At 58.9% G+C, this 23,931-nt stretch overlaps 2 protein-coding genes across 15 annotated transcripts; both read left to right on the forward strand.

Annotated features, from left to right (window-relative positions):
- Positions 1–84: 84 nt before the first annotated feature.
- LOC308054774 (methanethiol oxidase-like) lies at positions 85–12,081 on the forward strand. 8 transcript variants are annotated; one of them, XM_080368101.1, is made up of 12 exons: positions 85–6,076; positions 6,498–6,551; positions 6,918–7,030; positions 7,748–7,933; positions 8,450–8,570; positions 8,661–8,843; positions 9,176–9,354; positions 9,709–9,787; positions 10,076–10,197; positions 10,298–10,390; positions 10,630–10,748; positions 11,393–12,081. In XM_080368101.1, the coding sequence occupies exons 1-12, from the start codon at positions 6,073–6,075 to the stop codon at positions 11,553–11,555; spliced, it is 1,416 nt and encodes a 471-aa protein (XP_080224227.1). In that variant the 5' UTR covers positions 85–6,072; the 3' UTR covers positions 11,556–12,081. The 8 variants fall into 8 exon arrangements, with proteins under 8 accessions (XP_080224227.1, XP_080224223.1, XP_080224221.1 ...); XM_080368097.1 differs by having other exon boundaries at positions 8,450–8,843; positions 9,176–9,358; positions 9,713–9,787; XM_080368095.1 differs by having other exon boundaries at positions 8,450–8,843; positions 9,176–9,358; positions 9,713–9,787; positions 10,298–10,748.
- A 93-nt stretch (positions 12,082–12,174) lies between these two features.
- On the forward strand, positions 12,175–23,883 carry LOC308054771 (methanethiol oxidase-like). 7 transcript variants are annotated; one of them, XM_080368083.1, is made up of 12 exons: positions 12,175–17,878; positions 18,300–18,353; positions 18,720–18,832; positions 19,550–19,735; positions 20,252–20,372; positions 20,463–20,645; positions 20,978–21,156; positions 21,511–21,589; positions 21,878–21,999; positions 22,100–22,192; positions 22,432–22,550; positions 23,195–23,883. In XM_080368083.1, exons 1-12 carry the CDS (start codon positions 17,875–17,877, stop codon positions 23,355–23,357), a joined length of 1,416 nt encoding a protein of 471 aa, XP_080224209.1. In that variant the 5' UTR covers positions 12,175–17,874; the 3' UTR covers positions 23,358–23,883. The 7 variants fall into 7 exon arrangements, with proteins under 7 accessions (XP_080224209.1, XP_080224206.1, XP_080224204.1 ...); XM_080368080.1 differs by having other exon boundaries at positions 20,252–20,645; positions 20,978–21,160; positions 21,515–21,589; XM_080368078.1 differs by having other exon boundaries at positions 20,252–20,645; positions 20,978–21,160; positions 21,515–21,589; positions 22,100–22,550.
- Positions 23,884–23,931: the final 48 nt, after the last annotated feature.

The following is a 23,931-nucleotide window of genomic DNA, read 5'->3' on the forward strand; positions in this document are numbered from 1 at the left end:
AAGAACATAAATGTAAGGTCATTTCAGAAAGTAACAATGTCATCTGTCTTAGAAATTCTTTGGTGAGGAATTTGTTTTCGCTGAAACCACCTTTGTTCCCATTATTGCAAGCAAAGGTTATCTTCTGTTTTCTAAGACTGGAGAAAACTTTCCTGCACGCTTTGGCAAAGCCACGTAGTGCTAGCAGCAGGTGCCTTACAGGTGTCTTGCAACTTCTTGAACAGACAAGCACTTAACAAGTCCATCCTTTCTTCTGTTGCCAGTTCCCACTGCATCTCCCCTAAGCTGTTTCTTGGGTCTGATTCTCTTTTCTGCCTCTCTGGATCTGTTGCTCTCCCATCTGTGTCCATTGCCAGCCTCTGCCGTTTCCTGCTGAGCTTTAGCATTGCCAGTTGTAACGCTGGAATTGCATCAGCAATGCTGGAGGAGCAGTGTGTTAATGGGACTGCCCGCTGCAGCCTTTTGGCTACATCTTTTTCCGACTTTTACTGTGCTTCCACAGCAAAACCCTCATCTAGCTGACAGATCTTTATGATCAAGACTTCATTCTGTACATAGCTGCTTACTGTCTTGCCTAACGTATTTGGAACCAGGCTTTGAGAGTTCAATTTGTGTTTTTAATGTAGAGCAGCTGGACTGCTACCACTTGGTTTCTTTGAAACCTGCGACATGCAGTTCTGTTAGGACCTCGTGAAGCCAGAAAGCTTTCTAACTGACTTGGTGTTGTAGCTACCTGTCTCTGATGTAAAATCCCATTTTCAGCAGCTTCCTGTTAGAAATGAGTGATGTTTAAAATCATCTTGCTGCAAGGACCCATTGTTTTCCTTGCAAAGGGGCTGGTTTCAAGAACGGAGTATACACTGCTAACCAATGTAAATGCTACTAATAGTCCACACTGAGTGGGTACAGCGAGTGCTTAGTGTCTGAACAATCTCCTCATGTCCCAGGAAGTCACTGCTTTGTTAGCAAATCCTTTGCTACCAGCCAGTACTACTGGAGCCTGTATTTTTTTTCTGCACCTCTTTCCTGTATGACTGAGCATTTAAAATTGGAAAAGGTACATGATCTTCCACATGGCCACGCGTGGGCAGCCTGCACCCTGCTTTCAGGCAGAAGTACATTGAGGAGTTTCTCTCACTCTACTACCCATTTTAGGCCATGATTTTCCACAAATCACAAACTTGTTAGTCTTCTCAACTTGCTTTTCTCAGTCCACCAGTGCATTGCAAGGTGACTGAGGTCTCTCATTCCAACTACAGCAAGCATCCCAGTCTGGGTCCCTGAAATCCCCGTTGGAAATGCCCCTGAATACGAGTGTGTACAGTTGCTGAAGTGCGGATTGCTTCTACTCCTTGTAAAAGGCAAATGTTAAATACAAAAAGGTACTTACAGAAGGAAAAGCAAAGTGTGGTACTTGCTTGCATTAAAATTTCATTTTTACTAATGTGTGCTAATCAAGGTGCTGGAAAAGGTAAGCTGTGAGTAGAGAGTTTCTTGTGATTCTGGGAAGAAACCAGTGGGTCTCACCGTGCCTGTGGGATCCATGTCCATACCAGAGATTCTGCTTTTAGTATGTGTGTCTGTTTGGGTTTACTTTATTACAAGGTGAGCTTTACCGTGGACTCATGTGACTGTAGTGACAGCTTCACTGGCTATAAGGAGGCTTCTCAGGGGACTTGGCCATGGTAAATACCCACAGTCAGAGGCCATTGGAAACAGACCCCAGAATTCCAGCCATTAAGCCAAATGCCTGCTGTCTGGGGAGTCTCTGAAGGGGTTGTGAGACCTTAACCCAATGACTGACCGTTGCCTCTCTCACACTTATCAAAGTGGAAGAAACACAGGCAGTGGAACAAAATAATTTGGTGAACACAGAGCAGGTCCAGATATCTGGTGGGTCAAAAAAGATGTTCCTTCAGCAGTACTGTAGAGGTTTCATGCACTGGCCAAAACCCATCCTCACTCACAGGCACACAAAACTCTGGGTCTGCACACGCTGTTTCGTACTATTTGCTGAAATCATGGTCTATTGGGAGGTAGGTAGGACTGGGAAGAAACCTGTAAACATGTTTTCTCCATGTTTAAACTAGCCTTCTGCAGTCCACGTACTTCCAAACTGCCTCCGAGTGCATCAGTGTGACTTGGTTTTGGCTTTAAAGGTGGTAGATGATCTTCCAGGTGGCCACAGGAGGGCACAGTGCAGCTTGTCTGTTCCTTCCCAAGTTACAATTTACTGGTTTTCACTCACTGATTGTTAATTTGAGATAGCAGGTTCATTTATATTTCTGCTACCAGGACATATCAAAGACTAGTAGATGTGTTAATATAAAAAAGAGATTCTCTTTGTAATATTTTCAAAAAGTGTGAGAGGACAGCAGCATCTGGATCCCAATTAGTAGCTGGGAAACTTACAGAATGGAGAACATTTACTGCTGAAGTGAAGCCAGAGCAGTTGTGATGAGAGTCACCACCAAACCCCCCCTATTTCTTGGTCTGCTACCTTGAGTTATCTTCTCTGGTGAAGACTGAGCTACTGCTTTTGAGTCCACGAGTGCAGGGAAGTGTTGTTATGTACAGAGAAGCATACATGAGTCCTTGGAGCGTAACCTGAAATGTTTAGTTAAACTGCTCTGCTCAGCGTTTGTATTCCCAGTCTGCATTTCCTTCTCCATCAGCGGAGGAAAGTCAACCGTTCTGGGTTTTATTTCATTTGTGTAAGCCTGGGGTCGGATCTGCAGTGCTCGCAGGGACCTTCCAGGGAAGGTGCTAATGCCTGTCTTTAGGCAGAGGCCTGGGAGAGGAGAAAGAGCAGGTCCTGCTCGTCCGTCCTCCCCAGCTGCGTGGGGCTGCCACTCCTCCTGCACTCCTCTTGTGCCAGATGGAGCGATTGTGCGGCTGCGGGAGAAGGAGCTGATCCGGCAGAAAACCGCGCTGCCAGACAAGTGACTCACCTGCACACTCAGGGCCCTTTGGTGGCCACCTGAAGCCACTTGTCATTCCACGGTGTCTGAAATGACAACCTAAGGACGTGGCTTTTGGATGGGTTTGTGCAGTCGTAGCTGTGGGCTGTGCTGGGGAGGGGGCTGGCGCTGCTGCCGTGCTTGTGGCCAGACCTTCCTGCCCCCTCCCCAGTGAGTCCCACAGCAGCAGCAACCGCCGCGTTTGGAGGGGAAGGGGTGGCCGGCCCCGCGGTGGGGCGAAGGCGGAGAGGCGCCTCGAGGGAGAAGCGCTGACGTTGCCTCCAGCCAACCTTGCAGGCAGCACGTGGACGTGTGTTGTGATGCAACGTGAGTCGGGAAGCGAACGCCTTCCCTGGGGAAGGAGGGGAAGGTTGGAGAGTGCTCCTGTCGTCGGGGGAGTTCTTGCCTGGGCATCCAGAGCAGACTTGGTGTTCTTGGTGTGGCAGGGTCTTCTCCTGATGCGTTTGTGTGCTGTGCCAGCCTGCGCCAGATTGCGCCACCTGGTCTTGCCCATTATCAAAATTACAGCGTGTTCTTCCCTATCAGGGTTGGGAGAGACGGTCGGGAGGAGGGGAGCAGTTGCCGCCTCCGTGTGGGCTGTCCAGTGAAGCCCCTGATTGCTCCTCCATGTCACGGCTTCCCATCCGTGCCTGCCACAGGGAGCTGTTCCTGGGCCGAGAGCAGACCGCACCGACTGCGTTCGCTGCCAACCATCGCTTGCTTGCTCGTCGGTGTTGCTGAGCCTGCTCTTATCCTTCCTACTATCAGTTTTAATGAGAAAACTCTACACCCCGCAGCTTGGTTTTGCGAGGGATGCCAAAGACGTCACCGAGGAAAGCCAAATAGGATGACCAGCGCACTTTGTTAATGAGCGGAAGACTAATGAAGTTTTTAATTAGCAGGTGTGCAGGGGTGAGAAGAAGGTGCAGTGAGACATGCACATCGTGACAGCAGAAGCATTGCGCTAAAGGCACCAGCTGCGCGCTTGAAGTTGCCCCTGATGGAGCAGGAGCTTCTTGTGCTTCGCTGGCCCGGGTCGTGCTTCCCACCAGCCGGGCAGACCAGGGCGGCAGCACCTCGGGGACGCTGCCTGAACCTCTCTGTTGGGTTTGGTTGGAGAAGGATGGGCAGCTGTGCCCAGCTCAGAGCAGTGGTGAGCAGAGAGGAGGGAGACGCCGTGTGGAGCTGCTCCGAGCTGTGGAGCTGCTCCCGGACCGAGGGCTTGCTGCCATGGTGTTAGGCAAACGCCAGGCAGCCCCTCATTCCCGCAGGATCCCTGCTGGCCGCTCGGCCTCCAGCTCAGCTCAGGCTAGTGCGTGCTGTGTTCTGCTCTGCCTTTTGCCTGCCTCAGCTGCTGGACTTACAGGTCTCGTTGCTGGACCAGAGCTGCCGCTGCATGCTCCCGTCAGGCCTGGGTGTTCTTCGGTGGGCAGCATCCCCTGGTCCGTGTTCCCTGGAGCCTACGCTGAGGCCGTGCACCCTGTCAGCCTGGAAGATGAAGTGTCCGCTCTTTGTGGAATGAGTGAGCACCAGCCTGCATCAAAGGCTCCCGTTATTCTCCTTTTCTGCTGCCTGAAACAAGGCCTTTGGCCAGCTGGTCCCACCTGCCTCTGGGCAGTGCGCGAACGCTGGGCGCTGGTGCCAGGCTGCTCCCGTGTCTGCCTGTTGCACGTTAAAAGCGCTGTTCTGGAAGCAGAGCGCCATTAATTACAGCCCTAGTGAGACAGGCTATCTCTTCTGATGAGGATCTCCTGAGGGCTGCTTTAATGGCGCTGTCAGATGTTTCTGCATTCCTATGTGGAGCAATTACGTACCCCGTGTAATTTGCCCACTGGTTGAGGCGTTCTTCCACAAGATACGATACTCATTCACGTTCCGTGGCGCTTGGTGTTTTCTTCCTGCTTTAGTTTGGCAGCTGGTGGCAGCCAGGGTGCTGGTGGTCTCAGGAGGGGACCCTTCTTCCAAAATTCTTCTCTGCAGCACCTCAGGCCCTTTAAGAGAGATCTCTGCTCTTCCCAGGGGTGTTTTGTGGCAGTTTTGTCCAGTTTGTATGTAATACAGCCGCACCGGTGCCAGGCCCTTTGCGGTGTCGGTGCCTGCTGTGGGGCTTTGGTATTCCTTGACCAGACTGGTGGGGAGGGTACGTAGCTACTGGCCAGGCACTGTTTTGCTCTGCTGAGTTGCCCCGAGTCCTAAAGGTTCCGATTTCCCACAGGTGGGCTGACGTCCCCCCGTGGAGATGCCAACCTGAGAGGCGACGGGCACGTCTTGACCTTGCAGGTGCTGCATCAGCAGGGGCGCAGATGGCGTTTGCCCAGGCACCCATTTCTAGCCTGGTGTGTTCCTTCGCTGTTCAGGAGATGCCGGCAGCTCCTCCAGTCTCTTCTGCCGTCAGCACTGTTGGAGCCCCCTGCCTCCTCTTGTGAGCCCTGTATCCCAGTTTGCAGCCCTCAGGGCTCCAGAAGCCTCTTTTGGGTAGAGGCGCCTCTGGGCTGGCTTGCTGAGCGGAGCCCAGGGAACCCGTGATGCCTTCAGCTCGCCCCCAGACAGACGTGCCTTCTCTCGGGGTCTGGATTTCAGAGGTGCCTTTGGTGCCCTCTCTACGTTTACACGTTGTAGTCTCCGGGAGCCTGCTGGTGGGGACGCTGATCTAGATGGGCTTCTCATCCCTCGTGCGGAATTTGCAGCCGCTGCACATTTGTGTGGCAGCAACCTGGGCACGGGGGATGGCTGCAATGAGCTTGTTTCTCGGCCGGGGCATGGGGGCCTCCAGAGCCTGAAGAAGTCCACTGGAGATCACCAGAGCGCCAGGATCAGATACGGGAGGCTGTGTTTAGGGAAAAGACCTGCACGCACCAGCAGATTTTTCCTCTAGATTGGTGGTTAGCAAGGCGGAAAGAAGCCGCAGCGCTGGTCTGGCACCTCCCAAACGCCGAGGAGCGATGGCTCCTCCCTTGGCAGCTGCTTTCTCCCCCCACCCTTTTGCCTTGTATATAAGGCCCCCTCGGAGCAGCCTCGGCACAGCACATCCCACTCCGGCGAGGCAGACAGCGAGCCGCACCTCCAGTCCCAGCACCTCTGCTCGAGGAGAGTGAACCAGAAGGCTGTCAGCATGGGTAAGGGATGCTCGGCAGCCTCCCGCAGCCCACAGCAGCTCCGAGCCTTGTGGCTCCATCCTGGACCGGGCTGCAGCCACTGCCTGGGGGCTGTGGACATCCCCCCTTGGACCGAAGTCCCCGCTGGGGACTGGCAGGTCTGTTCCGCTGCAGGGAGGAGAGGGGTGGCACTGGAGTGTGGCACCTTGTCCGGCTGGGGCCGAAGGTTCTCTCTGTTCTGGGACGGCCCTGGTGGCGCTTCAGGGAGGATTACTCTCCTGGGTCGGGGGGTCGTCAGTGCCATAAGCGGAGCAGGGGCCGGTCACAGAGGTCCCCGTTGAGAGCTGGAGTGGGAGAAGGTCCCTTGGGTGGGACGGAGGCTTCCGAGTAGGCACCGTCTGGGACGTGGACGTTTCTCATTTTATTCTTCTCCCCAACCCAGACAGATGCAGAGCTCAGTGCTACCAGTACCCCACCTGCCCGGAGGCTGTGAAAGGCAAGTCCTCTCGAGCGTGTCGTGCAGCGGGTGGTGTTTGGGAGAGAGCTCCCTGTTAGTGGAGACCCCCGTTAACATGTGCCGAGTCCCCTCCCCCAAAGGGGCAGGACGGTACCTCCATGGAGATCTTCTCCGCTGCGGTTGTTCTCGTGCCTCTGGGTCGGTAACGGCGCCAGGGTTGGGCAGCTGTCAGTGCGCAAGGAGGAAGGGATGGAATAGCTGCAGGTCGTTGCGTTCAGCTGCCTGTAGGAAGGTCTTGGCATCCAGAATAGTGAGTTCAGTCTTCTCTGAGGGTCTGCTGAAGCTTTTCTTTTCCCGCCTGGCTGGTTCACGGCGTGCTTTAACACAAGCTTTCCTTCTACGCAGCTCCTAGAGAGGAGGTTGCCTACGTGACCTGCACCTACAGGGAAACCTGCGTGGAGCAGCCTGACTTCCTGGCCACCATTGACCTCAACCCCAGATCTCCCTGTTACTGCCAGGTACCCGTGTCCCTGCAGCGCTTGCCTGGGATGGTGCCCAGCTGCTGGCTCTGTGCTTCATGGTGCCTCGGCATTCGGGACCTTTCCTCCTTTTTGCTTGGGACTCCAGGTTGCTTGATAGCCACCCCGGGATGCCAGGCGTCTCTCTATGCCTGGCACCTTCTTGTCTTGGGCATTTTTCTCTCCTGTCCACCGTTCTCTCCTGCTGCCTGGTCATGCCCTGCCAAGACCCATCTGGGAAACCCCTGGTGAGTTCTGTCACAACAGGTCTCTCTCTTGCTTCTCCGCGGTTGTACGTGTGAGAGAGGGCTGTTGTCTGCCTGCAAACTCACCTTCCTGCTGTCTTTGCGCTGTCCTGTGTGTGCCTGGCTGCGGTTGAGTCGTCTCCGTCTCGGTGTCCTGGGGACAGGTCGGCTCTGACTCACTTCCCAACTCACTTCCCGAGAGTCTTGGTGCTGCTAGTGAGCTCCTGAGCACGTGCTCTGGATCAGCCTGTGGGTGGCTGCTCGGCATGGGGAACGGTCTCCTCTCAGCGGCACGCCGTGCCCTAACGCGGAGCAGCGGCCAGTGCACGGAGCAGTGTTCTCCTCCCGGAGCTCTGCAGGCGGTGCCAGGCGCGCAGGTGGAGGCTGCCAAGCCAGAAGCATCTGCCAGCGTTAGGGTCCCCGTTTCTCCCCGCCTCCCTGTGCGAACCCTAACTCTGCCTTGGCTGCCTAGGTGATCCACCGCCTGCCCATGCCCAACCTCAAAGACGAGCTGCATTCCTCGGGGTGGAGCGCTGGCTGCGCCTGCTTTGACACTGCCACACCGAGAAGGAACAAGCTGATTCTTCCCTGTTTGATTTCCTCCCGCATTTACGTGGTGGATGTGGGTTCCCAGTGCCGGGCTCCCAAGCTGTGTAAGGTATGCCTCAGGTGACGCAAGGACAAGTTTCTGGGAAGGAGTTGGGAACTGGTGCTTCTGGGATAATACACAGGGAAGAAGGGTTCTGTCTTCATCTCCTCTTCCACCCCGATTTTAGGGAGCTGGGTCACGTTTTCCGCTCGGCTCTCTCCTTTCCAGACCAAGGAAGGCTCCGCTCATCCTTGCGTCCCCCTCTGCCTGTTGCATTCAGAGAGCCTAATCGTGGGCAGTCACGCCCCGCACCACACCTGCCGCCCCCGCAGTGCGGTGGACAGACAGGCTGTGATGGGTTCGGTGTTGCTGCATTCTCCTCTGCGCAGAGGGGCAGCTCAGGGGCTTCTGTGCTCCTCTGCAAGGAGGAGCAGCCCCTGGCAAGTGGGAGTCCTTGGAACGAAAGCTCCCGCAAGCATCGGAGGTTTGCAGGAGTCTCTGGTGGCCAAAGGCTCTGCCAGGGAGCATGAAATGAGCCGAGCAGTCGCCGGCTGAGGTGTGTGTGTCTGTGTGACCTTTTCTCAGATGATCGAGCCAGTGGATGTCTTCTGGAAGTGCAACAAGGGATACCTCAGCGTAGTGCACAGCCTGCCTAATGGTGACATCCTGATTGCCAACATGGGAGACCCAGCTGGCAACGGGAAAGGTACTTTGCCCGGCGATGACTCCACAAGGAAACGGGCTGCTTTGGAAGCGGAGAACGCGATTGATCGTGCGTCCCCTTTTTGCGCCCCAGGTGGATTCATTGTGCTGGATGGAGAGACCTTTGAGCTGAAGGGGAACTGGGAGAATGAGTGTGAAGCCCCCCCGACTGGATACGACTTCTGGTACCAGCCGCGCCACAACGTTCTCATCAGCTCTGCCGGACTGGTCCCAAAACGCGCGGGACGTGGGTTTAATCCTGACGACTTGAAGAAAGGTGAGGGAATGCGGATGCAAGTGCTGAGCCAGAGCTCAGCGGGGTGGTGGGAGGGTGCCGGTGCCGTCAGAGCGAGAGCCGGAGCTGGAGAGGGGGGACAGGCAGACGTCCCCACGAACGGCCCATCCTAGAGGCACGGCTGCAGGACGTGCAGCACCTGTCCTTATCCCAGGCTGGTCCCTGCCCTCTCCCGCTGCTCCCTCAAGTGCGGCGGCTTCTCCGCAGGCTCTGGCTGGTCACTGCCGTGGCTGTCCCTGAGTGCGAGCATTTGGGGAGGGATTAGTCTCCACAGGTGGCCCCTCATCTTCTGACGTGGTCTTCCTTTTCCGCAGGGGTCTTTGGGCGCCGCCTGAACGTGTGGAACTTGTCCTGCCGCACCCTCACCCAGTGCTTCGACCTGGGGGAGGACTCTCTGCCCCTGAGCGTGAAGTTCCTCCACAACCCCGATGCTGCCGAGGGATACGTCAGCTGTGCCCTGAGCGGCATTGTCTACCGCTTCTACAAGTGCGAGGCAAGTGTTCTGCCAGCAGCCGGGGAGACCCGGCCGTGGGGAGCTTCAGGGCGACTGGGAAAGGCACCGAAGAAACGCGGGGTGGCGGGGAGAAAGGAGGAGGCGTGTGGAGAGGGCAGCGTGCGGAGCCAGCTCCAGACCCTTAGGCTGGGGGATTCCTCTGAGCGAGGAGGCTCAGCCTTGCTGCTGCTGTCGGCCGGTGCTGCCCCAGCCGTGCCTGCTCGCCGTAGCTGGGCGCAGCGGCAGCCTTCCTCCGGCAGCTTTGCCGGCTGCGCAGGCATGCGAGTGCCGGGCAGCGCTCTCGCCTGAGCAGCCTGGAGCACTCACAGTGCTGTGCCCTTGTTCCTTGTGCAGAGAGACAACTGGGCCGTAGAGGAGGTGATTCGGATACCGGCCAAGGACGTGACGGGATGGATTATGCCCAAGATGCCAGGTCTGTGTGCCCCGAGGGGTGTTTATATTTTCCCTCCTGGAGCGCTGTGTCGTGCCGCCCGGCAGAGACCCCTCACTGACCCGCGGCGCCGTGCCGCGCAAAGATGGCAGAAGGCTTGTCGGAGGGGGCAGGGGCTGTGCAAGCCCTGAGGAGGCACCGCTGCCCTGGCTGCAGCCTGCGCGCTCGGGCGGCTCTCGTGCACCATAGGCACGACGTCCAGGGTGGCAGGGAGAGGCGCGTTCTCTGTGGGCGCTGCCTTCTCTGGAGCTCTTTGTTTGTGTGCCCTAGCCTTCACGGTGGACCTCGTCATCTCGACGGATGACAAGTACCTGTACCTCAGCAACTGGCTGCACGGAGACATCCGCCAGTATGAGCTCTCCAAGACCTGCAAGCCCAGGCTGGTGGGGCAGGTAAGGCGGGAGCGGAAGGGCTGGCACCGCTGGGTTCCTTAGGAGGGTCTGGCGGTGGCCGCGTGACAAGGCCACGTGTCTCCCCCTGCCTCGCTTCCAGGTGTTTGTGGGAGGCAGCATCCTCAGAGGGGGACCCGTCACCGTGTGCAGAGACGAAGAGCTGAAGTGCCAGCCGGAGCCCTTGGTGGTCAAGGTGAGCTCCGTGGCCTCTTTGCCCTCTGGTGTCCTTTGCGCTTGGGCTCTGCTCGGCAAATTCCCTGCCCGCGGGCTCTGGGGCAGGTCTCCGCTGCAGCGGCCCGTGTGCCCGCAGCTGCTGGCCGCTTGCCTGCGCTGGCAGGGCAGGCAGCCGCTCTGCTCCGCTCCCTGCTCCGGCTTGTGCTTGGCTGCTGCGGGAAAAGCCAGTAACGCCACGGCTGTCTGTTGTGCCTGCAGTGCAAGAGAGTGTACGGCGGCCCCAGTAAAATGCAGCTCAGCGTGGACGGCAAGAGGCTGTATGTCACCAACTCCTTCTACAGCACGTGGGACAAGCAGTTCTACCCGAACTTGGTCAGGTGAGAAGCGCTGGGCAGGCGCGAGGCCTCTTTTGCACGGCCCCTGCGTTCCAAAGGGGAAAGGCGCCTCGCTGGGGGGGCTCTGAGGACACCTCTGTGACTGCAGGGGACGGGGCCTCCTAACGTGGTCCCCGCAGCTTCCTCGGGCGGGATCTCACGTGCGCCTGACCCCGGCGCCCCTGGCCGGGCGAGGTGCAGCTGCCGCCTGCGTGGAGCCGCAGTGCCCGGCCTGTGCTCGGGAGAGCCCGGGAGCGCTCCAGCCGGGAAGGCGGAGAGGATCCGCCCGTGGAGCCCCGGCAGCCAGGCCAGGCCGCTCTGGCAGCGCCTCCCCAGGTGTGCCCCCCAAGAGGTTTTGGTCTGGCAGAGCGGGCGATGGTCTCTCTCCAGCGCAGAGCCAAGCTCCAGCCCGCCTGCCACGTCGTTCCCGGCGGTTCGCCCGCGTCCATCGAGCATTCAGGGAAAAGATGTGAGCGCGGGCGTGTGGCCCCGCTGGAAGGGAGCCTCCGCGCCCTCCTCCCTGCAGAAGAGCAGATGTGAAGGAGCCGGCCTCCTCCTCCATACGGAACGGGGAGGTGCGGGCAGGAGCCCCGGAACAGGGCCCTGGCTTGCTTGCCTGTGACCGCTGCGCTCTTGTTCCCTCGCAGGGAAGGCTCCGTCATGCTGCAGATTGACGTGGACACTGAGAAGGGCGGCCTGTGCGTGAACAAGAACTTCCTGGTGGATTTTGGGAAGGAACTCAACGGGCCTTGCCTTGCCCATGACATCCGCTTCGCTTCCGGAGACTCCACCTCCGATATCTTGGCCTAGGCGCCCTGCGACAGGCTCCCTCCTCCTCTCTCTTCGGTGGTGCAGCTGTCAGGGAGCAGCGTAGGAACGTTGGGTTCGGGGGTCCCCACGCCTTGCTGGAGTCTGGGTTTCTGCTGACAGGAGCTGCGGGAGCTCCGCGTCACTGCGCGGGGCTGGGTCAGGCAGAGCAGTGCACGGAGGCACAGGGCATGTGGTCAGCGCTGTTCCCAGTGCCGAGCAGGCCCCGGGCCCGAGGCGCGGAGCAGAGCCGGGGCAGCTGCTGCGGTACGGAGCTGTGCAGCGTGCGGTGCCTCAGAAGGAGGGGAAGCACCCACTTTGTCGGCGTTACTGTTCTTCAGCCAGGTCGTTCCTGGACACTCTTCCCGCGGCACGAGAGCCTCCTGGCTGGCTTCTCAGTGCTGGGGCCACTCCGCGTCATCCCTCCAGGGCTGTCACGCGCTTGGGTTTGGAAAGAAGTGCCTGCTTCCTGACACCGGTTTGCTCCTGTCTTCTGCTTTAAACATGAATAAAATTGTCCTTCGCATCAGCTACATCTTCATGCGTCTTGTTTCACCAAAGCCTTTCCAATTTATTTCAGGGGAAAATGCCAGCAGTAGTTAATGATAAGATCAGGGTTTTGAAGATCCCTGAGACAGGGCACTGGTTTTGCAAGAGTGCCAGTTCGTCTTCCTGGAAGTCTCCAGTCGTGGCCGTCTTTGCTTGTTCTTCTCTCGTGTTCATTCTTGCAGGGACATGTTTCATAGGGCAACTTGCCAACCGTTTGTTTTTCTGCCACAAATGAACATCCCTTGTCAAAGTAATGTAGTGTTGTGATCGCCCAAGCCAACCGTTTGGTTTTAGTAGGGCTTGCTTTACCACGCATGAAGGTCTGAAAGAATACTTTCAGTAGACACTCCAGTGAAATCCCTTGTGTTAAGTGGCTGGCACACTGCTGGAGAGAAGATTGCTTTCAGCTTGCTCAGTTCACATGGACAGCAGAGTCGTAACTCAGTTGAGAAAGAAAAGTTAGGGTTTTCACCCAAAGGACCTACAAAGTGACCTCAGTCCTTAAAAGTTCTTATTTGGCTGTTCTCTCTCACTGTTGTTTCACAAAAGCAAGATGTAGTTACCGGAGCTGTAAATCATCCTCCTGTTTATCGTGTGCTGCGTGAGAAGCCAAATCGCAGTCACACGGTGTAAGCCCGTGTGCTACACGGGACAGCGACCGCCGTCCTCCAAGACCTGCTGCACACCCACGTGGCTTCACATGAACCCCACTCACCTTGAGCATCTTCACAAGGGTGCACTTTGCAGCCAAAGCCATAATTGGCTTGGAGTTTGCAAAAATTAGAATGTAAAGAGGATCCTTCTAGCTGTTAGCCTGTTATGTGTTTACCTTGGAAGAATACAAACTCATTTACTTCCTTCACGGTTCTCTTGGGCAAACACGTTGCTACGCCTGTTGTGCACCCTGGGGTGCTGCTGTTCAGCATCACGATCGCTTGAGCGTGGCACCGCGGTCTGGCCCCCAGCGTGCCTCGATGGAGGGTCTCCTCGGGGGCGTCCCTGCTGGTGAGGTGGATTTGGAAGGTGCCTGCTCTCGCCGCCCCGCAGACCCTCCACAGCGGGTGTCTCGGCAGAGGTGCTGCCGCCTCTCCACGGGCGGGAGGGTGACCCCAGCCCGCAGGCACCCATCCCTGGCGCTCCCACCGCCCTCCCTGACTTGCAGGTGGCCGCACAGCGAGGCGAGGGCTCGGCCGGGGCTCGGGGCTGCGTGGGGCCGTGAAGGTCAAGGGGCAGCGCTGCAGCGGTGACCCAGACCCTCGACCCACCGCCAGGCCCTGCTCTGCCCCCGCCGCGTCTCTGCCACTAGCAGCCAGCTCGTCCACCCCCCCAAGGGCTGTCCCGGGTCCTTGGGGCCCGATGGCCGCCTTCCAGGGAGCGGGGGCCATTCCACGTGCTTGCGCCTGAGTTATCCCTCATGCGGTGTGGCTGTGGCGGCCGCATGCACCTGGCGTGGGGAGGCGGTGAGCTGGGGTGGCTGGCCTTGGCTGCTCCGACTGTTCCCTCCAGCGGTTCTTGGGAGGACGTGCTTCTCCCTGGCACCAGCACCCTCAAGCCCTTTGCAGCTTCCAAGAGGTCGCAGAAGTGCTTTGTGCTGGGGCACCAGCTCAGAGGGAGGGTGGCACGTGATGAGGAGCTGAGAGCATCCTTAGGCTGTGCTGCTTATTAATGCACCCAGTTGAGACTTGTAGCTACAGGACTGGGAACCGGCGTCCTGAAAAAACCTGTTGGCGGTGCAGCCGTTATGAGTGCTCCGTTCTGCCCACTCCGTTCTGCCCCAGGTCTTCTTTTCAGATGAGCCTTCAGTTTTCCCTCTCCTTCTGGATAGCAACAGAGGCAAGAATTAATCCCAGCCTATATTAACTCTTAGCAGCAGAAGACCCCCACATTTGATCTCCTCCCCTCTAGGCTGCAACAGATGGATACTGCGATCTCCTAACCCTCCTGCGTGCTTTTTGCTGTGCTTTTGCAGCATTTGCTCATTTCAGCGTTTGGAAGCTGGGCTCAATATGTGGAAGTTGTGCTGAGCATGAACGTGACCTTTCTTTGCCTTAAGGGAGTTGCCGGGGAGATAAGGATGCAAACGTAACTTTCTGGTTGTTTCTTAAAGTATTTTGCATAGGAATCATGGCTATTGCAGAGAGTGGAAAAGGGTATCGATTAGGTTGTTTCACCATAGATAAAAATACTCTGTTCTGCGACAGAAGAGCAAACCACTGACACATATTCTGCCTTCACGTTCCTAGTAGGATGAATAGCGACTGACCAGAAACTCATCCAGGGGAGCGTAAATGAGTCCTTGGAGCGTAACCTGAAATGTTTAGTTAAACTGCTCTGCTCAGCGTTTGTATTCCCAGTCTGCATTTCCTTCTCCATCAGCGGAGGAAAGTCAACCGTTCTGGGTTTTATTTCATTTGTGTAAGCCTGGGGTCGGATCTGCAGTGCTCGCAGGGACCTTCCAGGGAAGGTGCTAATGCCTGTCTTTAGGCAGAGGCCTGGGAGAGGAGAAAGAGCAGGTCCTGCTCGTCCGTCCTCCCCAGCTGCGTGGGGCTGCCACTCCTCCTGCACTCCTCTTGTGCCAGATGGAGCGATTGTGCGGCTGCGGGAGAAGGAGCTGATCCGGCAGAAAACCGCGCTGCCAGACAAGTGACTCACCTGCACACTCAGGGCCCTTTGGTGGCCACCTGAAGCCACTTGTCATTCCACGGTGTCTGAAATGACAACCTAAGGACGTGGCTTTTGGATGGGTTTGTGCAGTCGTAGCTGTGGGCTGTGCTGGGGAGGGGGCTGGCGCTGCTGCCGTGCTTGTGGCCAGACCTTCCTGCCCCCTCCCCAGTGAGTCCCACAGCAGCAGCAACCGCCGCGTTTGGAGGGGAAGGGGTGGCCGGCCCCGCGGTGGGGCGAAGGCGGAGAGGCGCCTCGAGGGAGAAGCGCTGACGTTGCCTCCAGCCAACCTTGCAGGCAGCACGTGGACGTGTGTTGTGATGCAACGTGAGTCGGGAAGCGAACGCCTTCCCTGGGGAAGGAGGGGAAGGTTGGAGAGTGCTCCTGTCGTCGGGGGAGTTCTTGCCTGGGCATCCAGAGCAGACTTGGTGTTCTTGGTGTGGCAGGGTCTTCTCCTGATGCGTTTGTGTGCTGTGCCAGCCTGCGCCAGATTGCGCCACCTGGTCTTGCCCATTATCAAAATTACAGCGTGTTCTTCCCTATCAGGGTTGGGAGAGACGGTCGGGAGGAGGGGAGCAGTTGCCGCCTCCGTGTGGGCTGTCCAGTGAAGCCCCTGATTGCTCCTCCATGTCACGGCTTCCCATCCGTGCCTGCCACAGGGAGCTGTTCCTGGGCCGAGAGCAGACCGCACCGACTGCGTTCGCTGCCAACCATCGCTTGCTTGCTCGTCGGTGTTGCTGAGCCTGCTCTTATCCTTCCTACTATCAGTTTTAATGAGAAAACTCTACACCCCGCAGCTTGGTTTTGCGAGGGATGCCAAAGACGTCACCGAGGAAAGCCAAATAGGATGACCAGCGCACTTTGTTAATGAGCGGAAGACTAATGAAGTTTTTAATTAGCAGGTGTGCAGGGGTGAGAAGAAGGTGCAGTGAGACATGCACATCGTGACAGCAGAAGCATTGCGCTAAAGGCACCAGCTGCGCGCTTGAAGTTGCCCCTGATGGAGCAGGAGCTTCTTGTGCTTCGCTGGCCCGGGTCGTGCTTCCCACCAGCCGGGCAGACCAGGGCGGCAGCACCTCGGGGACGCTGCCTGAACCTCTCTGTTGGGTTTGGTTGGAGAAGGATGGGCAGCTGTGCCCAGCTCAGAGCAGTGGTGAGCAGAGAGGAGGGAGACGCCGTGTGGAGCTGCTCCGAGCTGTGGAGCTGCTCCCGGACCGAGGGCTTGCTGCCATGGTGTTAGGCAAACGCCAGGCAGCCCCTCATTCCCGCAGGATCCCTGCTGGCCGCTCGGCCTCCAGCTCAGCTCAGGCTAGTGCGTGCTGTGTTCTGCTCTGCCTTTTGCCTGCCTCAGCTGCTGGACTTACAGGTCTCGTTGCTGGACCAGAGCTGCCGCTGCATGCTCCCGTCAGGCCTGGGTGTTCTTCGGTGGGCAGCATCCCCTGGTCCGTGTTCCCTGGAGCCTACGCTGAGGCCGTGCACCCTGTCAGCCTGGAAGATGAAGTGTCCGCTCTTTGTGGAATGAGTGAGCACCAGCCTGCATCAAAGGCTCCCGTTATTCTCCTTTTCTGCTGCCTGAAACAAGGCCTTTGGCCAGCTGGTCCCACCTGCCTCTGGGCAGTGCGCGAACGCTGGGCGCTGGTGCCAGGCTGCTCCCGTGTCTGCCTGTTGCACGTTAAAAGCGCTGTTCTGGAAGCAGAGCGCCATTAATTACAGCCCTAGTGAGACAGGCTATCTCTTCTGATGAGGATCTCCTGAGGGCTGCTTTAATGGCGCTGTCAGATGTTTCTGCATTCCTATGTGGAGCAATTACGTACCCCGTGTAATTTGCCCACTGGTTGAGGCGTTCTTCCACAAGATACGATACTCATTCACGTTCCGTGGCGCTTGGTGTTTTCTTCCTGCTTTAGTTTGGCAGCTGGTGGCAGCCAGGGTGCTGGTGGTCTCAGGAGGGGACCCTTCTTCCAAAATTCTTCTCTGCAGCACCTCAGGCCCTTTAAGAGAGATCTCTGCTCTTCCCAGGGGTGTTTTGTGGCAGTTTTGTCCAGTTTGTATGTAATACAGCCGCACCGGTGCCAGGCCCTTTGCGGTGTCGGTGCCTGCTGTGGGGCTTTGGTATTCCTTGACCAGACTGGTGGGGAGGGTACGTAGCTACTGGCCAGGCACTGTTTTGCTCTGCTGAGTTGCCCCGAGTCCTAAAGGTTCCGATTTCCCACAGGTGGGCTGACGTCCCCCCGTGGAGATGCCAACCTGAGAGGCGACGGGCACGTCTTGACCTTGCAGGTGCTGCATCAGCAGGGGCGCAGATGGCGTTTGCCCAGGCACCCATTTCTAGCCTGGTGTGTTCCTTCGCTGTTCAGGAGATGCCGGCAGCTCCTCCAGTCTCTTCTGCCGTCAGCACTGTTGGAGCCCCCTGCCTCCTCTTGTGAGCCCTGTATCCCAGTTTGCAGCCCTCAGGGCTCCAGAAGCCTCTTTTGGGTAGAGGCGCCTCTGGGCTGGCTTGCTGAGCGGAGCCCAGGGAACCCGTGATGCCTTCAGCTCGCCCCCAGACAGACGTGCCTTCTCTCGGGGTCTGGATTTCAGAGGTGCCTTTGGTGCCCTCTCTACGTTTACACGTTGTAGTCTCCGGGAGCCTGCTGGTGGGGACGCTGATCTAGATGGGCTTCTCATCCCTCGTGCGGAATTTGCAGCCGCTGCACATTTGTGTGGCAGCAACCTGGGCACGGGGGATGGCTGCAATGAGCTTGTTTCTCGGCCGGGGCATGGGGGCCTCCAGAGCCTGAAGAAGTCCACTGGAGATCACCAGAGCGCCAGGATCAGATACGGGAGGCTGTGTTTAGGGAAAAGACCTGCACGCACCAGCAGATTTTTCCTCTAGATTGGTGGTTAGCAAGGCGGAAAGAAGCCGCAGCGCTGGTCTGGCACCTCCCAAACGCCGAGGAGCGATGGCTCCTCCCTTGGCAGCTGCTTTCTCCCCCCACCCTTTTGCCTTGTATATAAGGCCCCCTCGGAGCAGCCTCGGCACAGCACATCCCACTCCGGCGAGGCAGACAGCGAGCCGCACCTCCAGTCCCAGCACCTCTGCTCGAGGAGAGTGAACCAGAAGGCTGTCAGCATGGGTAAGGGATGCTCGGCAGCCTCCCGCAGCCCACAGCAGCTCCGAGCCTTGTGGCTCCATCCTGGACCGGGCTGCAGCCACTGCCTGGGGGCTGTGGACATCCCCCCTTGGACCGAAGTCCCCGCTGGGGACTGGCAGGTCTGTTCCGCTGCAGGGAGGAGAGGGGTGGCACTGGAGTGTGGCACCTTGTCCGGCTGGGGCCGAAGGTTCTCTCTGTTCTGGGACGGCCCTGGTGGCGCTTCAGGGAGGATTACTCTCCTGGGTCGGGGGGTCGTCAGTGCCATAAGCGGAGCAGGGGCCGGTCACAGAGGTCCCCGTTGAGAGCTGGAGTGGGAGAAGGTCCCTTGGGTGGGACGGAGGCTTCCGAGTAGGCACCGTCTGGGACGTGGACGTTTCTCATTTTATTCTTCTCCCCAACCCAGACAGATGCAGAGCTCAGTGCTACCAGTACCCCACCTGCCCGGAGGCTGTGAAAGGCAAGTCCTCTCGAGCGTGTCGTGCAGCGGGTGGTGTTTGGGAGAGAGCTCCCTGTTAGTGGAGACCCCCGTTAACATGTGCCGAGTCCCCTCCCCCAAAGGGGCAGGACGGTACCTCCATGGAGATCTTCTCCGCTGCGGTTGTTCTCGTGCCTCTGGGTCGGTAACGGCGCCAGGGTTGGGCAGCTGTCAGTGCGCAAGGAGGAAGGGATGGAATAGCTGCAGGTCGTTGCGTTCAGCTGCCTGTAGGAAGGTCTTGGCATCCAGAATAGTGAGTTCAGTCTTCTCTGAGGGTCTGCTGAAGCTTTTCTTTTCCCGCCTGGCTGGTTCACGGCGTGCTTTAACACAAGCTTTCCTTCTACGCAGCTCCTAGAGAGGAGGTTGCCTACGTGACCTGCACCTACAGGGAAACCTGCGTGGAGCAGCCTGACTTCCTGGCCACCATTGACCTCAACCCCAGATCTCCCTGTTACTGCCAGGTACCCGTGTCCCTGCAGCGCTTGCCTGGGATGGTGCCCAGCTGCTGGCTCTGTGCTTCATGGTGCCTCGGCATTCGGGACCTTTCCTCCTTTTTGCTTGGGACTCCAGGTTGCTTGATAGCCACCCCGGGATGCCAGGCGTCTCTCTATGCCTGGCACCTTCTTGTCTTGGGCATTTTTCTCTCCTGTCCACCGTTCTCTCCTGCTGCCTGGTCATGCCCTGCCAAGACCCATCTGGGAAACCCCTGGTGAGTTCTGTCACAACAGGTCTCTCTCTTGCTTCTCCGCGGTTGTACGTGTGAGAGAGGGCTGTTGTCTGCCTGCAAACTCACCTTCCTGCTGTCTTTGCGCTGTCCTGTGTGTGCCTGGCTGCGGTTGAGTCGTCTCCGTCTCGGTGTCCTGGGGACAGGTCGGCTCTGACTCACTTCCCAACTCACTTCCCGAGAGTCTTGGTGCTGCTAGTGAGCTCCTGAGCACGTGCTCTGGATCAGCCTGTGGGTGGCTGCTCGGCATGGGGAACGGTCTCCTCTCAGCGGCACGCCGTGCCCTAACGCGGAGCAGCGGCCAGTGCACGGAGCAGTGTTCTCCTCCCGGAGCTCTGCAGGCGGTGCCAGGCGCGCAGGTGGAGGCTGCCAAGCCAGAAGCATCTGCCAGCGTTAGGGTCCCCGTTTCTCCCCGCCTCCCTGTGCGAACCCTAACTCTGCCTTGGCTGCCTAGGTGATCCACCGCCTGCCCATGCCCAACCTCAAAGACGAGCTGCATTCCTCGGGGTGGAGCGCTGGCTGCGCCTGCTTTGACACTGCCACACCGAGAAGGAACAAGCTGATTCTTCCCTGTTTGATTTCCTCCCGCATTTACGTGGTGGATGTGGGTTCCCAGTGCCGGGCTCCCAAGCTGTGTAAGGTATGCCTCAGGTGACGCAAGGACAAGTTTCTGGGAAGGAGTTGGGAACTGGTGCTTCTGGGATAATACACAGGGAAGAAGGGTTCTGTCTTCATCTCCTCTTCCACCCCGATTTTAGGGAGCTGGGTCACGTTTTCCGCTCGGCTCTCTCCTTTCCAGACCAAGGAAGGCTCCGCTCATCCTTGCGTCCCCCTCTGCCTGTTGCATTCAGAGAGCCTAATCGTGGGCAGTCACGCCCCGCACCACACCTGCCGCCCCCGCAGTGCGGTGGACAGACAGGCTGTGATGGGTTCGGTGTTGCTGCATTCTCCTCTGCGCAGAGGGGCAGCTCAGGGGCTTCTGTGCTCCTCTGCAAGGAGGAGCAGCCCCTGGCAAGTGGGAGTCCTTGGAACGAAAGCTCCCGCAAGCATCGGAGGTTTGCAGGAGTCTCTGGTGGCCAAAGGCTCTGCCAGGGAGCATGAAATGAGCCGAGCAGTCGCCGGCTGAGGTGTGTGTGTCTGTGTGACCTTTTCTCAGATGATCGAGCCAGTGGATGTCTTCTGGAAGTGCAACAAGGGATACCTCAGCGTAGTGCACAGCCTGCCTAATGGTGACATCCTGATTGCCAACATGGGAGACCCAGCTGGCAACGGGAAAGGTACTTTGCCCGGCGATGACTCCACAAGGAAACGGGCTGCTTTGGAAGCGGAGAACGCGATTGATCGTGCGTCCCCTTTTTGCGCCCCAGGTGGATTCATTGTGCTGGATGGAGAGACCTTTGAGCTGAAGGGGAACTGGGAGAATGAGTGTGAAGCCCCCCCGACTGGATACGACTTCTGGTACCAGCCGCGCCACAACGTTCTCATCAGCTCTGCCGGACTGGTCCCAAAACGCGCGGGACGTGGGTTTAATCCTGACGACTTGAAGAAAGGTGAGGGAATGCGGATGCAAGTGCTGAGCCAGAGCTCAGCGGGGTGGTGGGAGGGTGCCGGTGCCGTCAGAGCGAGAGCCGGAGCTGGAGAGGGGGGACAGGCAGACGTCCCCACGAACGGCCCATCCTAGAGGCACGGCTGCAGGACGTGCAGCACCTGTCCTTATCCCAGGCTGGTCCCTGCCCTCTCCCGCTGCTCCCTCAAGTGCGGCGGCTTCTCCGCAGGCTCTGGCTGGTCACTGCCGTGGCTGTCCCTGAGTGCGAGCATTTGGGGAGGGATTAGTCTCCACAGGTGGCCCCTCATCTTCTGACGTGGTCTTCCTTTTCCGCAGGGGTCTTTGGGCGCCGCCTGAACGTGTGGAACTTGTCCTGCCGCACCCTCACCCAGTGCTTCGACCTGGGGGAGGACTCTCTGCCCCTGAGCGTGAAGTTCCTCCACAACCCCGATGCTGCCGAGGGATACGTCAGCTGTGCCCTGAGCGGCATTGTCTACCGCTTCTACAAGTGCGAGGCAAGTGTTCTGCCAGCAGCCGGGGAGACCCGGCCGTGGGGAGCTTCAGGGCGACTGGGAAAGGCACCGAAGAAACGCGGGGTGGCGGGGAGAAAGGAGGAGGCGTGTGGAGAGGGCAGCGTGCGGAGCCAGCTCCAGACCCTTAGGCTGGGGGATTCCTCTGAGCGAGGAGGCTCAGCCTTGCTGCTGCTGTCGGCCGGTGCTGCCCCAGCCGTGCCTGCTCGCCGTAGCTGGGCGCAGCGGCAGCCTTCCTCCGGCAGCTTTGCCGGCTGCGCAGGCATGCGAGTGCCGGGCAGCGCTCTCGCCTGAGCAGCCTGGAGCACTCACAGTGCTGTGCCCTTGTTCCTTGTGCAGAGAGACAACTGGGCCGTAGAGGAGGTGATTCGGATACCGGCCAAGGACGTGACGGGATGGATTATGCCCAAGATGCCAGGTCTGTGTGCCCCGAGGGGTGTTTATATTTTCCCTCCCGGAGCGCTGTGTCGTGCCGCCCGGCAGAGACCCCTCACTGACCCGCGGCGCCGTGCCGCGCAAAGATGGCAGAAGGCTTGTCGGAGGGGGCAGGGGCTGTGCAAGCCCTGAGGAGGCACCGCTGCCCTGGCTGCAGCCTGCGCGCTCGGGCGGCTCTCGTGCACCATAGGCACGACGTCCAGGGTGGCAGGGAGAGGCGCGTTCTCTGTGGGCGCTGCCTTCTCTGGAGCTCTTTGTTTGTGTGCCCTAGCCTTCACGGTGGACCTCGTCATCTCGACGGATGACAAGTACCTGTACCTCAGCAACTGGCTGCACGGAGACATCCGCCAGTATGAGCTCTCCAAGACCTGCAAGCCCAGGCTGGTGGGGCAGGTAAGGCGGGAGCGGAAGGGCTGGCACCGCTGGGTTCCTTAGGAGGGTCTGGCGGTGGCCGCGTGACAAGGCCACGTGTCTCCCCCTGCCTCGCTTCCAGGTGTTTGTGGGAGGCAGCATCCTCAGAGGGGGACCCGTCACCGTGTGCAGAGACGAAGAGCTGAAGTGCCAGCCGGAGCCCTTGGTGGTCAAGGTGAGCTCCGTGGCCTCTTTGCCCTCTGGTGTCCTTTGCGCTTGGGCTCTGCTCGGCAAATTCCCTGCCCGCGGGCTCTGGGGCAGGTCTCCGCTGCAGCGGCCCGTGTGCCCGCAGCTGCTGGCCGCTTGCCTGCGCTGGCAGGGCAGGCAGCCGCTCTGCTCCGCTCCCTGCTCCGGCTTGTGCTTGGCTGCTGCGGGAAAAGCCAGTAACGCCACGGCTGTCTGTTGTGCCTGCAGTGCAAGAGAGTGTACGGCGGCCCCAGTAAAATGCAGCTCAGCGTGGACGGCAAGAGGCTGTATGTCACCAACTCCTTCTACAGCACGTGGGACAAGCAGTTCTACCCGAACTTGGTCAGGTGAGAAGCGCTGGGCAGGCGCGAGGCCTCTTTTGCACGGCCCCTGCGTTCCAAAGGGGAAAGGCGCCTCGCTGGGGGGGCTCTGAGGACACCTCTGTGACTGCAGGGGACGGGGCCTCCTAACGTGGTCCCCGCAGCTTCCTCGGGCGGGATCTCACGTGCGCCTGACCCCGGCGCCCCTGGCCGGGCGAGGTGCAGCTGCCGCCTGCGTGGAGCCGCAGTGCCCGGCCTGTGCTCGGGAGAGCCCGGGAGCGCTCCAGCCGGGAAGGCGGAGAGGATCCGCCCGTGGAGCCCCGGCAGCCAGGCCAGGCCGCTCTGGCAGCGCCTCCCCAGGTGTGCCCCCCAAGAGGTTTTGGTCTGGCAGAGCGGGCGATGGTCTCTCTCCAGCGCAGAGCCAAGCTCCAGCCCGCCTGCCACGTCGTTCCCGGCGGTTCGCCCGCGTCCATCGAGCATTCAGGGAAAAGATGTGAGCGCGGGCGTGTGGCCCCGCTGGAAGGGAGCCTCCGCGCCCTCCTCCCTGCAGAAGAGCAGATGTGAAGGAGCCGGCCTCCTCCTCCATACGGAACGGGGAGGTGCGGGCAGGAGCCCCGGAACAGGGCCCTGGCTTGCTTGCCTGTGACCGCTGCGCTCTTGTTCCCTCGCAGGGAAGGCTCCGTCATGCTGCAGATTGACGTGGACACTGAGAAGGGCGGCCTGTGCGTGAACAAGAACTTCCTGGTGGATTTTGGGAAGGAACTCAACGGGCCTTGCCTTGCCCATGACATCCGCTTCGCTTCCGGAGACTCCACCTCCGATATCTTGGCCTAGGCGCCCTGCGACAGGCTCCCTCCTCCTCTCTCTTCGGTGGTGCAGCTGTCAGGGAGCAGCGTAGGAACGTTGGGTTCGGGGGTCCCCACGCCTTGCTGGAGTCTGGGTTTCTGCTGACAGGAGCTGCGGGAGCTCCGCGTCACTGCGCGGGGCTGGGTCAGGCAGAGCAGTGCACGGAGGCACAGGGCATGTGGTCAGCGCTGTTCCCAGTGCCGAGCAGGCCCCGGGCCCGAGGCGCGGAGCAGAGCCGGGGCAGCTGCTGCGGTACGGAGCTGTGCAGCGTGCGGTGCCTCAGAAGGAGGGGAAGCACCCACTTTGTCGGCGTTACTGTTCTTCAGCCAGGTCGTTCCTGGACACTCTTCCCGCGGCACGAGAGCCTCCTGGCTGGCTTCTCAGTGCTGGGGCCGCTCCGCGTCATCCCTCCAGGGCTGTCACGCGCTTGGGTTTGGAAAGAAGTGCCTGCTTCCTGACACCGGTTTGCTCCTGTCTTCTGCTTTAAACATGAATAAAATTGTCCTTCGCATCAGCTACATCTTCATGCGTCTTGTTTCACCAAAGCCTTTCCAATTTATTT

Source organism: Falco punctatus (genome assembly GCF_963210335.1).
Source record: "Falco punctatus genome assembly, chromosome: 18".
NCBI lineage: Eukaryota > Metazoa > Chordata > Aves > Falconiformes > Falconidae > Falco > Falco punctatus.

What these genes read in the sequence shown, in the direction of transcription:
- LOC308054774 (XM_080368094.1), top strand. An exon ending in CTGCCCGGAGGCTGTGAAAG is followed by an intron (nt 6,552 to 6,917) that starts GCAAGTCCTCTC and finishes CCTTCTACGCAG; the next exon opens with CTCCTAGAGAGGAGGTTGCC. An exon ending in GATTATGCCCAAGATGCCAG is followed by an intron (nt 9,788 to 10,075) that starts GTCTGTGTGCCC and finishes TGTGTGCCCTAG; the next exon opens with CCTTCACGGTGGACCTCGTC.
- LOC308054771 (XM_080368077.1), top strand. An exon ending in GGGCTCCCAAGCTGTGTAAG is followed by an intron (nt 19,736 to 20,251) that starts GTATGCCTCAGG and finishes ACCTTTTCTCAG; the next exon opens with ATGATCGAGCCAGTGGATGT. An exon ending in TCCTGACGACTTGAAGAAAG is followed by an intron (nt 20,646 to 20,977) that starts GTGAGGGAATGC and finishes CCTTTTCCGCAG; the next exon opens with GGGTCTTTGGGCGCCGCCTG.